Genomic DNA, 12,547 nt, shown 5'->3' on the forward strand with positions numbered 1-12,547 from the left:
TGGACAGTCAGAGTACAATGCCCGGATCCTGCAACCTAAGAAGGGAAGTTGTTAGCGGTTATTTTTGCCTGATGTCACATCTTTTGAAACATGGGTAGTTCATCAAGACCTAGAGCAATAGGAAGGCAGGAGATTTGCTGAGCCCATAAGACAGATCTAACTATCACAAATAAAAAATTTCAAATAAATAATTTCAAAACTTTTCTGAGGAAGTGGAAGGAAAACACTGCAACATGCTAGCTAGCTGTGCATGAAGAGAACTGTGCTGTAGAACCGAGCAGGCAGGCACACATGTGTGCGTCCACGCACCCTGGCACAAAAAGAAGTGGAATTTGGAGGCCAAGACCCAGATCTGCCTTGAGGAAGCTGGGAAGCTGAACAAAGATACTGTGGATATTCACTGTGAATCTTGTTACCTGATGTTTATATTTAATTCAACCACATGCTGCTCTAAGAGGATTGTTCTGTCAATTTTAGTGCCAATCGCAGTCTCCCAAATTAAGTCCCAGCCACCGTTACACTGAAGCTTAGCTCATCACGAGCTGGGGAGCTGCATCACTCTCTCCAAGGGCTGAGACCTGAAAACTCACATTGAAGATAAACAGCTGCAGCAAGCACTCCACCTGTCAGCAGAAGTTTCACCCAGCATACATCTTCAGCAATCATTTACAGGGTTAATGATCACCCAGGGAGGCAAATATTACCATCACCTAAACCGTCAGAGCTGAGCAGCGTGTTACAAGTGATCGATTGCCCCAGACAAACTGTTGGCTTTGCTTAGGACTGCAGCTCACCAAAACATTGTCCAGCAAACACTATGCACGCTACGGAATGATGGAAGTATTGCACAAGTGCCTAATTTTCCCTATAGAGCATTTCAGATGCCTGTCTTCTGCAGACATGACACATTCCTGTAGAGCATTAAAATAATAGAAATTATTTTATTAAACTCACAGCAAACCATTTACAGCTGTTAGCAAAGTAGTCCTATTGGCTTGGACAACCAGCTGGGAAAGATGAGTAACTTGTATCAGTTGCCCCACCTCTCCTTACTTATTTTTGAGAAGAATAGGCATCACTGCTAGTATTTCCACACTGTATTATTGAAACACACATAGGCTTGTTGCTTATGTTAAATATTTTCTAAAACAGGAAAGTCTTTGGCCAAAGTGGCACTACTCTGCTTTAGCCACCAGAGTGAGCCGTTGCTCAACGTTTGAATCAAGTTTAGGTAATAATTTGCTATGCTCGGACGAGGAGGTGTCCTGTCATTTTATCACACATTAGTAAAACTGAGATCCACACTTCCCCACGGAATGATCTTTGTGATGCTGTGTCTGACTTTAATGCTCTTGATCTAGCTCAGCAGGGCAGAGGACAGTTTTCAGGGGACAGAGAATTGTTTAAGATGCCATACTGAGCATGCCCAAATTTGAAGCTGCCCCCACATTAGTCATCGCTCAGAATGGAGAGTGGACACCAACCTCCCCCTAGCACAGTAGGCTGAATACAGAGCTTATCCTGTGGATACCATCCTTTTACCTCTGGCCTAAGCTTTTCCCTTTGGATGCAATTGCAGAACATCTCTGCTGACAACTGAAAATCCTGAGCACCAATGCATAATAAATGTGGGGCTTCTTATAGTGAGTGTTAACAGGTAAGAATAAGAGGGCAGCAACTGCAACATAGTCACTGGGATGCCTGATGGTGACACAGCAGGGCTCAGGGATAAGACAGGACAAAAAATCCTCCCCTACAAGTCCTTTACTGTGGACTTGATAGCAAAAAATACCTGTGGGACCCAACTGGCTGAGATGAGATCTTTCCCACAGTAAGGAGCAGTCTCTCCTCTTTGCTGCATCAAGAGTTTCTACAGGTAGAGTCAGGTATGACAGTTAGTCATTTCAGATTTGTGCATAAAAATCAAGTGCTTAAGCATGGAGTTTGAGATATTTCTGCTCGTTACATCTAGTGTTACAAGAGAAGTCATTTGTGACTCTGCCAACACAAAAACCACAGAGCAGATATTGAAACCAGCTTGAACATTAAAGCTGGGTGCAGATTTACAGCTCAGCAAAAGCTTATTACACTGCTATTGATTTCACTGGAATTGTATCTTTGGGTTACAAAGTCAGACAGTCTTATTAATACATTAACATTTTAAATAAATGATTAAATGAATCAAAACCTGGCTGACAGCCATTCCATCTACCAGTAATGCAAGTGTTTCTTTTTGGCAATGAAATGCCACTGAGCAGCAGCTCAGGAGTGTTAAGTATGGAGCCTTACGTTTTATTATCCCTGCTCTTTCCCAGCAGGGACCAATTCCTGTCTGTGAAACTTTCAGAGGCTGGCCAGGTTTTGATGGTTAAGATGCTTTCAGATGCTGACCAGGGTAGCAAATAGTTTCCAGTTGATGTTCATCCTTGCTGATTTAATTCAATAAGGCGACCAGCAAATACAGCTAATGTTCCTATAATACAAACTAGCATAAATATGCCAAGGAGAAGATGATCAACCACCATCGCAACAAACTTCCATTCTTCTGCAGCCTGGGAAGGAAACAAAGGAGATGGTAAAATCTCTGCAGAGCCATGTTTGTTATGGGAGTTCTTGTAATTTACTGTCTTGAACAACAGAAAGGCTCTTCGTTAAGTTCTGCTATTATTATGCAAAAAAACCCCTAATTTTCTTCTCAAGAGCAGGTCAGTGGTTCAGAAAGCCTAAGCAACCTAAGAAATGCAAGTTTCAACACTAAACTCTTTAGAAATTCTGACAATGTGGTGAACAATTTCATTAAAAAGAAACATTGAAAAGCTTAATTTTTAGGCAAATGTTGCTTTTGAAAGGGAGTTTAAAACGTTGAAAGCAAAATGCTTAGTTTCACCCAACTGGCTTTTGTTTTTCTGTTGCTTTTTCATTCTGATGGGATGTCCTAAGCAACTGCCATCAATTTAGCTCTAGCCCTCACTTTCCATGCCTCATATACACTCTAAGGTCTGGGAAAACCTTCTTGGATGCTCCCCCTTAGTCTTTTTCCAGTTGTGGGGCACTGTGAACCACTTGCTTTGTGGCTGCCTTTTCACTGGATGCTTGTGGTGAGGACCCAGCACCGTAAGAACGAGCAGAGTGTGAAGTGCTAAGTACAGCAGGGCTCAGGATTTCCACCCTGTAACTCTGCCTTAGGGAGTGACACGTACTGGCCTGAGGCACCCTCTACTTTTGCCTTAGTTGCCCCACAAGTAGAAGAGGCTGTTGTAATTTATCTAGAGGACACTGATAGTCAATAGTGTTTTGAGGTGGTTCATAAGTGGAAGCCTTCAGAAGCCACAACCTTCGGTTTATTTGGGGAACTTGACTTTTGAAACCCTCTGGAAGTAATATCAACAGTGCCCAGATGACATGAGCAGCTGGGCTCCACTTCCGAAGGAGGCACTTGCCAGTAATCCAAAGACCCTCCTTGTAAGTGTAGGAGGAAGCGAAGCCCAGAGATGCTGAAGCTACGCCAGCCCTGCTGAGGGTAACACTTTATCTGCAGAGAGACATAGGAGTCAGGGGGAACATGAGACTACAGCCAGAGCCATTCCACATGCTTCAGGAATTTAGTCATAGGATCAAACACTGTGGTGTAAATTCTGTCCATGGGAAGGAGGTGCCTCCTTTTCAAGAGTGCGGGCCAAATTATTGTCCCAGAGAACTCTCACCCCATCTTCACGCTAGCCTGCAGCTCAGCAGGAAAGGTCTATGATCCTTTAGGCAGATGAAATACCGATACTGAATTATCCATGCAAAAGCTGTGATAACTGAAATAAAAGAGGGGGTTAATTGCACTGAATGTGCTAGAAGGAGGCAGAGCTAGGTTTTCCTGGGGAACACTGCCATATGTGACTCTACACGCATTTATCTTTCCTTTGGCTTGCAATGTGGAAAAAGTCAGTAATCAGAGCAGCTCATGACGTGCTTCATTTGCAGGGACTACTTGTAGCATTCAAGGATAAAGCAAAACATTACTGAAATTGGAATTATCATTTGTAAAATACACTTAACTCTTCTCAGATAAAAATATTAGCCTTTTGAAGTCCAGCTTGCTTCCTGGCTTTTCAAAAGTGACAGGAGGTCGTTTAGCGCAGGGGGAAGATGCCCGAGTAGGAGAGAGGGGGAATGTGTTTTGGAACTTGCTTACAGCTCTTGAAACTGCTTTGCTACTCACAGGCACTCCATCTCTATGGCTTCACATACCACATTTGGAAAACCTTAGCACTACCACTTTTTGTTTTTTTTTTTTGACCAAGATTCAATTGCCATCTGTGACTGTTATCTATCACTCCTTGTTGACTGCATCAAGGGGAGAAGTAGCGTTTTTGTGAGGCATGGATATTTTGGGAAAAAAAAAAAAGTTGTAGCAATTTGAAAGCAAGAAATGAATAATGAACAAAAAATGCCTTACATTACTGGCTTCTTGGTCTGATCTCATTGTTTCCGCAATGTATTTGATTCCCTCTATAGCGTTTTTCACATCTGGATTTTTGGTAAGCGGGGAGTAGAAGTTGACAGGCACAGAACCTGGCTTCCCAGAAATTTCAGAAATATCAATGTCTTCTGCAAAAATATTTTTCTCTTGTTTATCCCTGGATGGTCGTTTCATTGTAGAGAAAAACATGACATTTGGGATTGTGTCAATAAAGATCTGAAAACAAAGAGGGAGAAGACGACAGTTGCTGGTCGGCGGGGCTGTGTTACAGATGCAGCTGTGTACTGAACAAAGGCAAGGCTCTCTGGTCCCAGATCGCTTCCCGCGCTGGATCAGCTACAGATTCCCTCTTGGAGTATGTCACAGCCTGCGCCTCAGTCACACTGGGGCTTTTGTCAGCCTTATGTCCTGGGGCAGATGGAGTCACCCGCGGGTCTGTCACACATTTTCTCTAAACCATTTCCCCCTTCCATATAGCCAACATCTACACATGAAGGGGGGGTGCTATGTCAATGAGCAGACCCTCATCTAATTTGGAACATATTGCTTATGAATCTGGCTTGAAGAATGGACTACAAAGGGTCTCTTTTGGCTACTTATGTCTGACTTTTCTGTAACAAATGTTTGTTATACATGCATATAAGGTTTACAGTAACTTCCTTTGGAATAACGGAGTCTTCCTGCCAGCGCAATTTTAAGGGCATGCAGTGTCTGCCTGTTGAAATCTCTTCTGCAGGGATTGTTCATGCTGCAGAATGAATCTGATGTAAGCTGTAACCTTAAAAGTATAATCAGAAATACACAGAACAATCTCCTATTCACATCACAGTTTAATACGAACACAGGCAGGCTTAAAAAAGGCAAGAATAACTGAATGGATCCCCTTTGGTACTGTCTCCCTGGCAAAGAACTTGTAATGACAGACTTCCAATTTTTTCTGCATCTCGTGGTTTCCACTTAGACTAGTGTGCAAGGTTCTCCTTGCTCCCCAAGAACTGCAGAGTAACTATATTTATTGGAAAAGTACAGAGAAGATAATGGCTTTTACTAAACTCTTTCAAAATGGGATGCCGAAAGCAGGTATCCCCTTTGTGCTCTTCACTTACACGGGCTGGTGAACTCGGCCACTGGCATGCAGCAGTGTTTTGCAGTCAGATGGAGGACCAGAAAATATAATCTGAGTCCAGCTGGCCCCTTTTCTTTTCCCAGTACCTTCAGCTGCCTGTGTTTTGCCTCATCTGTTTCCTGCAAGACTCTACCCCAGTGGACAGTTTTGTTACTTAAAGAAGCACCTTAGTAGTCTTGCTGACTTTATGCACAACTAAGTAGTAAACACCGGCTCTTGTGCCTAGAGAAGTTTAACGTGATGCATTTACTTCCCCAATTCTTGTTGACTTTTATTAGAAAACCTGCCAATAAAATATGGAGTGCTCAGTGGAAACCAGGAAACATGCAAAGCCATATAGCTCACCTTCCTGACCCAGTGCGGCATGGTGTGAGTGCTTGGGGAGCGGTGGTGGGTGTTGATGACGATGACCGTGATGATGATTGAAGCGATGACAAACACCATTGTAAACAACATGTATTTGCCTATCAGAGGCACTGCACTGGAGGTGGAGGGAATGAGCTCCACGATAACCAGAAGGAACACAGTCAAAGACAGCAGGACAGAGATGCTGAGAGTCATTTTCTCACCTGCCATAAAAACAAACAAACAAACAAAAAAGACAATACCATTGCTGTTCCTATCATTCAGTACAGAGAGGATTTATTTGAGAAGATAGGATGTGGATGATGGCTATTCACACAGGTACACGTGTGTGCATCTAGAGTACTATCAGCTCTCCCAGCATCCAAAGCAATAACTAGGCTGGCCAAACCCGAGAGCCTAACATCATCAGCTCCAGCATCAAGGTGGGAATCACCAGCCATGACTGGGCTGAGGTATGGGTGATGGATATGGAAAGCTTACTAGCCAGGAGAGCTTCATGGGCTGTGCATTTTGAATGATGAAGTATACGCATCGGATTAATGCTCGCTCCACAGCCTCTTGGGGGTTCACTTGCCTTACTCTCTGGCAGGCTCATGCTGTGCTGAGCAGGCAGACAAAAATCACATCTGACACCAGAGGTCAGCTGCTATTTGAGATCTTCCAGTATGTAGGATGTCAAAAGCAACCACAAAACATGATTCGCACAGCTTTTTTCTATCCAGTTAAACTTTCTATAAAGTTTTCCACTGAAAAAAAAACCCCATCATGTATTTCATGGAAGAGGCTTAATGAAATTAAGCAGTATGAAAAGCTGACCATACGGTAAAATGAATGAAGCAGAGGAAACGGTTGCAGGGAGCAAGAGGTGCTCAGCAGGACAAAGGAGGCCAGGATGACTCTTTGTGTCACAGGATGTAATTTCTGTGAACAGATAACAAGCCCTCTGCTCTAACACTGTGCAGAAGGGCCTCACTCACACCTTGTGTGCTCACTTACTGCGTGACTTACTAACACACTAACTACCTACCTACAGCAAAACATAACAATCAACTAGCTACATCTTTGTTTTGCAAAAGTTAACTGGATAGTTAAGCAGTGACTTCCGTGGGAAATCAGCCCAATTTATTTATATCAATGGTTTCAGCTTTCAGTGCTTGCCCTTTATTTGCAGAATGCTTAGAGCCATTATTTTGAGCAGAAATGTCCAGTTTTAGTAAGCACTGGTGATTTCAAATACTCAGAATTTCTAAAAAAACTTATTAGAAGAACAATTTCTGTGGCAGTAGAATGAATAAATTCACATACCTGAATCTGTGGGTAGGTAAAAAACTAACCCAGTTAAAAAGGAGAAGAGCAGGCAGGGAATGATGACATTCACAATGAAGTAGAGAGGCAGGCGCTGCATGAGGAAGTGGTAGGTGATATCCAGGTAGGGGGTGTCAGGACAGCAAGCGTAGTAAACCCAGTGCTTCCAGCCACGGTAGTCCTTCATCACCCACTCCCCACTCTCCATGAAGTTACTCAGATCTGGACGATCACTCTCCTGACAGCAGAAAAATGCAAATTCTTACTATTAGATGTTCTGAACAATATCAAAACTTGGCAGTCACTCAGGAACAGGATTCCTAATAACTCAGGCACTTCCTGTATTTTTGTGAGCAAACCACTCTTATCTGTGTTGTTTTGCCTGAGAATATCATCCTCCACACAGCATTCAACTAAATATTTTCAGGAAGACTGATTAAATATTTACAGATAGCAGACATACCTGAGGGGACAGGGAAATGGAAAGTCATGAGTAGAGAAAAAACACACACCCCCCCCAAAAAAAAAAAAAAGAGAAAACAAACAAAAGCAGAACAGGCAGCACCGTAAGGAGTGGTGTGAAGCTTTTGGAGGATAGACAGGTGGGAGACTGTTAGGGCACAGGAATTACGCGTGTGTAGAATTTTAGAAGCAGGAAATTTTGTGCTAGATCTACAAATAGGGCTTTTATTTCACAGGTAGCACCTGCTTGTTTTTCAGTCAAAACAAGGTTACTTTCCATTCTAAATCTGAAATTTCCCTCAAAACATATCGAGGTCTTTACTGCTTTTCCCAATTACAAACTCCTCACTTACCGGGTTAATAATAACCACTGTACCATCATACGTCCAAGTTCCCAACTTCATACTGCAATTCTGCTGGTCAAATGGGAAGTGCGTGACTATAATTTCACAGTAACTTTTAAAAATAGCTGGTGGTGTCCAGGTGATCAGGCCTGTGTGCTCCAGAAGGACTTTGGTGTATTTAACAATGGCAAAATCACCATCTGCGCTACAAAAGGAATAAGGACATTAACAGCAACATGGGGAGCATAATTAACATAGTCACAAAAGGATTTCTCTGGCTGCAGATTGACTGGTCCCCCCAGTGCCACCATGCCTGCTCTTGGAGAAGCTTGCTTTGAGGCATGCTACCCACTGGGCCAGATGTCGTGGGAAAGCAGCCCCGCCACACTGGTGCCATGGGGCAGAGCTACCTCTCCCTCCCCAGGCAGCTGGCACCCCTTACTTGTTGTAGAGAACAAGGTCTGGCCGCCAGATATCATCTGATGGGATGCGGATTTTTTTCACGCCACCATAGTCATCTGGATTCCACTTGAGGTTGACATCTGTCCATTGCTAAAGAGGGAGGATTTCAGCCACTGAGAGCCTCTTCCAGCTCTTCTGGGGGTAGTTTTGATACTTCCTAGAAACATGTACCTCCCTTGCTTTGGGACATGCAGGTAAGCATAAACATATGCTAGTGGGACCCCCAGCTAGTTTTTTACATTAACATAAATTTTGGTTTAAGAAGCTTATTAAAAGAATAGAAATACTAAGATAAATATACTAGAATTCTACTATTTTAAATACAACGCAAAATGCTTTTCTTAAGGGTCTTAGGGTCTAGCACACTTAGTGGATAGACCACAAAAAGAAGAAATGCTCTGCTAGCTCACCCACCTGTCCAAGTTGCCCCTGAAAGTATATCAGGGTAGTTCATGCCTGGCTGTGTCCAGTGCATTTATTTGAATTGGATGAAATGTCTAGCACTATTTAGAGTTACCTGTTTCAGGCGTACGTTGGTTGTTACAATCTGATTTACTTCATCCTTAAAAAAAAAGAAAGAAAGAAAAGGTGCAGCAGCAGCAAACATCAGGATTGATGGAGAAAAACTGTGTCATCAGAAAAATGACACCGTTTGGCACTATCACATAAGCCAGCGGTTCAACATGTACCACATGTTCATACCATACCACGCTAATAAGCTGAATGAGCTGCAGCCCAAGGGTGACAACAACAGCATCCCGATGGTCCTCCACTGGGCGCACCACCTTGTTGTAGTCCCTGAACAAGTCCTCAACGAGGCGAGTCTCATGTTCATAGCACAGGGCCAGCCCAGCTGCAGAACAGCAGGGGTGGCATCAGTGAGATGGGACAGGGGACATGCTACACACCGTCAGTCTGAGGTGGGCATGGAGGAAATACTGTCAACAGCAAGCTGCTGATGGTGGGTGAACACAGAGTCTTCTGTGTGACTTTTCATTTCAGGCGTGCTTTATGTGCATTGCAAATACCATCAGCAGGGGTATCTACCTATCTGATCTGGAGGTCAGCTTAGAAGTAAGGCAACAGCAGCCTCAAACCAGGAGATGAACAATTAGCCATGATTGTGGTCCTCAGACTGAGCATTAGGGATCTCCTCCAGGCTCTCCCAACCTACAACTGTGCTTATACGCAATACTTGAGGACAGTTATCACAGAGAATACCCATAATCAGGGATTCCTGATGCTGTCTTCTCCTGCTTCAATTCCATGGACTTGCCTGTAAGAGTAACATTAAAGGACAAGGCCAAGCACAACAGTCATTGAGATGAAAGCAGCCATCTAGACTCCTTGCATCTGAAGTCTAAGCAGAGCAGGAGCTCCTCTTCACAATGGGAGTTGCTCAGGTTGTGTTTGTGGTGAGAGAGAGAAGGAAACCATTCACAATGCAATCTCATATTTCCCTATCCTCAAGGAAGGTCTCAACCTGTCCTTGGAAAGCTCTGCACACAGACTGCTCAGTGTGACTTGGCTGCCCTGCACAAAAAAGCCCTTGTAAGAAGAGCAACTTGAATGAAAATGGCAGGTAGCAGCTTTGTTTCAGTGCCGCTTTAGCAGCGCATGTGCATGACATTGCACTCCCAAGGGGTGAGGGTTCAGATTCCCACCTCACAGAAAAAGAGACGAACCCCATTTCCAGATCACCTGTTGCAGAACAAGCAGCTGCATCATGTACCCAGACTGTAGCTGCTTCACTGTTACAGGGGAAGGGGGGCTTAGGGATGTTTTTGTATGTAGTGCCTTTTAAAGGTAGTGAGAGGGAACAGAACAGCTGAGCCTTGCCGCAAGCATTTTTGGCAGATCCCACCCCTGCCTCCCCCTCTCTCAGTTTGAATCCTGGGCCATTGAAATCAACAAGAATTTTGCTGCTGACTCCAAGCTAAGCCAGGATTTCCCCTTGTTTCCTAACTGACTTTTCATCAGTTCCCTTTTATATAGTTGAGCTGAGATGCCAAGGATTCTGTCTTGGCCTTGTCCTGCCATGAGATAGTATTAAAATAGTTGGATGGCATTGAGAAAAGCTGCCTGCCGCAGACAAGCACTGCTTGCTTCCCCTGCCCGGAGGCTGGGCTGAGGTGGGCAGGAATCATCTTTCAATTTTTAAGTTACGATCACAGCGTCATACCTAAGTCAAGCTCTTTGCTTTGCTTTATTAATCCAATTAAAACCTTTCACATTGCTACCTTCTGGTGTGGCTTGGTACGAATTTAGTATACTGCTTGAATTTGGTGAAAAGTTTTTAGGATCGCAAAATACTTATTCTTACAAGGAACAGTTTAAAAAGAATTATCCTGGTGCAACACATGCAGCTGCAGGTTGATTCTGCTTCCTTTTCAGTAGTCCCACAACTTAATGAAATTTCTTGAAATTAATTTTTACATTTCAAGCCGTGTTTACTAGATCCTTTCACACATTTTGAAATACATGTAGCATTAGAGTAAATGGGAGCATGGCAAAAAGATGACATAGGAAAAAAAACCCAATTCATCACAAAAACTTCTCACTTCAAAATATCTGGTGTCTGAAATTATAAATATCTGAGCTGTTACCAATGCACTCCAGAGTCCTCATTTAAACAATTTGGTGTGATCATAAAACCTTATCAGCAGGATAGGGTGCTCCCAGAACATATATTCACTCATGCTGATATATATGAAAAGCCCTTGTCCTGCACACTCAGGAAGAAGCTGACCCCCATTCAAGGCAATGGCTGGAGCACCTTTACCTGTGGAGATGAGGAGGAATACACAATGGACCTTCATCATCCCAGCTCCCACTTGCTGCAGTCATACAGATGGAGGCATCCACAAAGCGCCTTTAAGGTCTCTTCAGAGGAGGGCTGTGCTGCCTCCTGCTAGGGTGCTGGCGAAATATAGCCACCGAGGTATTGATTTACAGCACCTGTTTTGGGGAATGACAGCTGAAAGCCACTGTGCTGCCAGGCTGGAAATGGGAGCGTAATGTGTTTCACCAGTCAAGTATCTTCTGCAGTTTACAGAAGGTCATATTTTCTAAGTGGCAATGTGATCTGTGACTTAATAAACAAATAAATATATAAAGATAAGAAAGGATTATCTATAGAATAACTGAACACCTTGGTGAGAGCTCAGAAACTTACTGAGCTGGAGACCCAAACCTGCATGTCATCCTTTTTGACCAGAGCAACTTGCCAGATTGGGGATTTTGTTTCTCTGAGGGAAAACATATCACAGTCATTTATTTCTGATGGACCCTCACCAGCGTACAGGCTGCGTGCTGGGATAAAGCTGCTTCCTTTGCTTCTTGATGGATAAGAAATCTTTGAAGTGAACAAATACGTTCAAGAGACACCCATCTTCTTGAATCTACTGGGATTTTCAGAAGGTACTCTGTAGAGTCCCCCCCTTGAAAGCTTTAACTAACCTAAGTAACCTGAAGTAAGAGGGCTCCCATAGATACCTACAGGCTTACTGAACTGTGAAAGGCAAAAGGTAGGAATGTATGTTTGGTTTCTATAGCAGGGCAGGTCCAGTGGATTCCTGCAGGGCACACTAGCACTTGCTTGCTATGGTCATAAATCACCTGGAAAAGGGGTGAAACAGTGAGCTGTTTGGTAATAATACTCAGTTACTCAGGCTAGTAAAGAAAACAACCAACTGTGAAGAATATATATATATATATATATGTTCCTTTGAGTTCACCAATACCACCCAGCAACAAAATCTTGAGACAGATAGTTCTGTGAAGTGCTTAGCAGTATGAGAAAAGCAAATCCATCAGTTGCTAGGAAAAGAGATGAAGCAAATAGAAAAGATGCCGCTTATAAATTCATGGTGTCCTGAGTGCTCTTGGAAGTTCTGGTCCTCTGATTTCAAAAGGAGACTTGGAAAGGCCCAGGAGAAAGTGACAACATCCACCATACAGGCTGGCTTTCATACCTGGAGTAGAAAGATAGTGTGAACCTTCAGTCTGGAA

At 43.4% G+C, this 12,547-nt stretch overlaps 1 protein-coding gene across 1 annotated transcript; it reads right to left on the minus strand.

Moving 5' to 3' along the window:
• Positions 1-914: 914 nt before the first annotated feature.
• CHRNA1 (cholinergic receptor nicotinic alpha 1 subunit) lies at positions 915-11,428 on the minus strand. Its single transcript, XM_064451640.1, has 9 exons — positions 11,319-11,428; positions 9,244-9,389; positions 9,054-9,098; positions 8,517-8,626; positions 8,084-8,279; positions 7,269-7,506; positions 5,943-6,166; positions 4,448-4,687; positions 915-2,552 (listed from the first exon to the last, which is right to left on the minus strand). Exons 1-9 carry the CDS (start codon positions 11,356-11,358, stop codon positions 2,421-2,423), a joined length of 1,371 nt encoding a protein of 456 aa, XP_064307710.1. The 5' UTR covers positions 11,359-11,428; the 3' UTR covers positions 915-2,420.
• Between the last annotated feature and the right edge of the window lie 1,119 nt (positions 11,429-12,547).

This window comes from Phalacrocorax carbo, chromosome 5 (assembly GCF_963921805.1).
Source record: "Phalacrocorax carbo chromosome 5, bPhaCar2.1, whole genome shotgun sequence".
NCBI classification, from domain to species: domain Eukaryota; kingdom Metazoa; phylum Chordata; class Aves; order Suliformes; family Phalacrocoracidae; genus Phalacrocorax; species Phalacrocorax carbo.

What these genes read in the sequence shown, in the direction of transcription:
- CHRNA1 (XM_064451640.1), bottom strand. Translation starts at nt 11,358, where the DNA reads ATGATGAAGGTCCATTGTGTATTCCTCCTCATCTCCACAG. An exon ending in ATTCCTCCTCATCTCCACAG is followed by an intron (nt 9,390 to 11,318) that starts GTAAAGGTGCTC and finishes GCTGTTCTGCAG; the next exon opens with CTGGGCTGGCCCTGTGCTAT. An exon ending in CAGACCAAGAAGCCAGTAAT is followed by an intron (nt 2,553 to 4,447) that starts GTAAGGCATTTT and finishes TTTCCTTCCCAG; the next exon opens with GCTGCAGAAGAATGGAAGTT.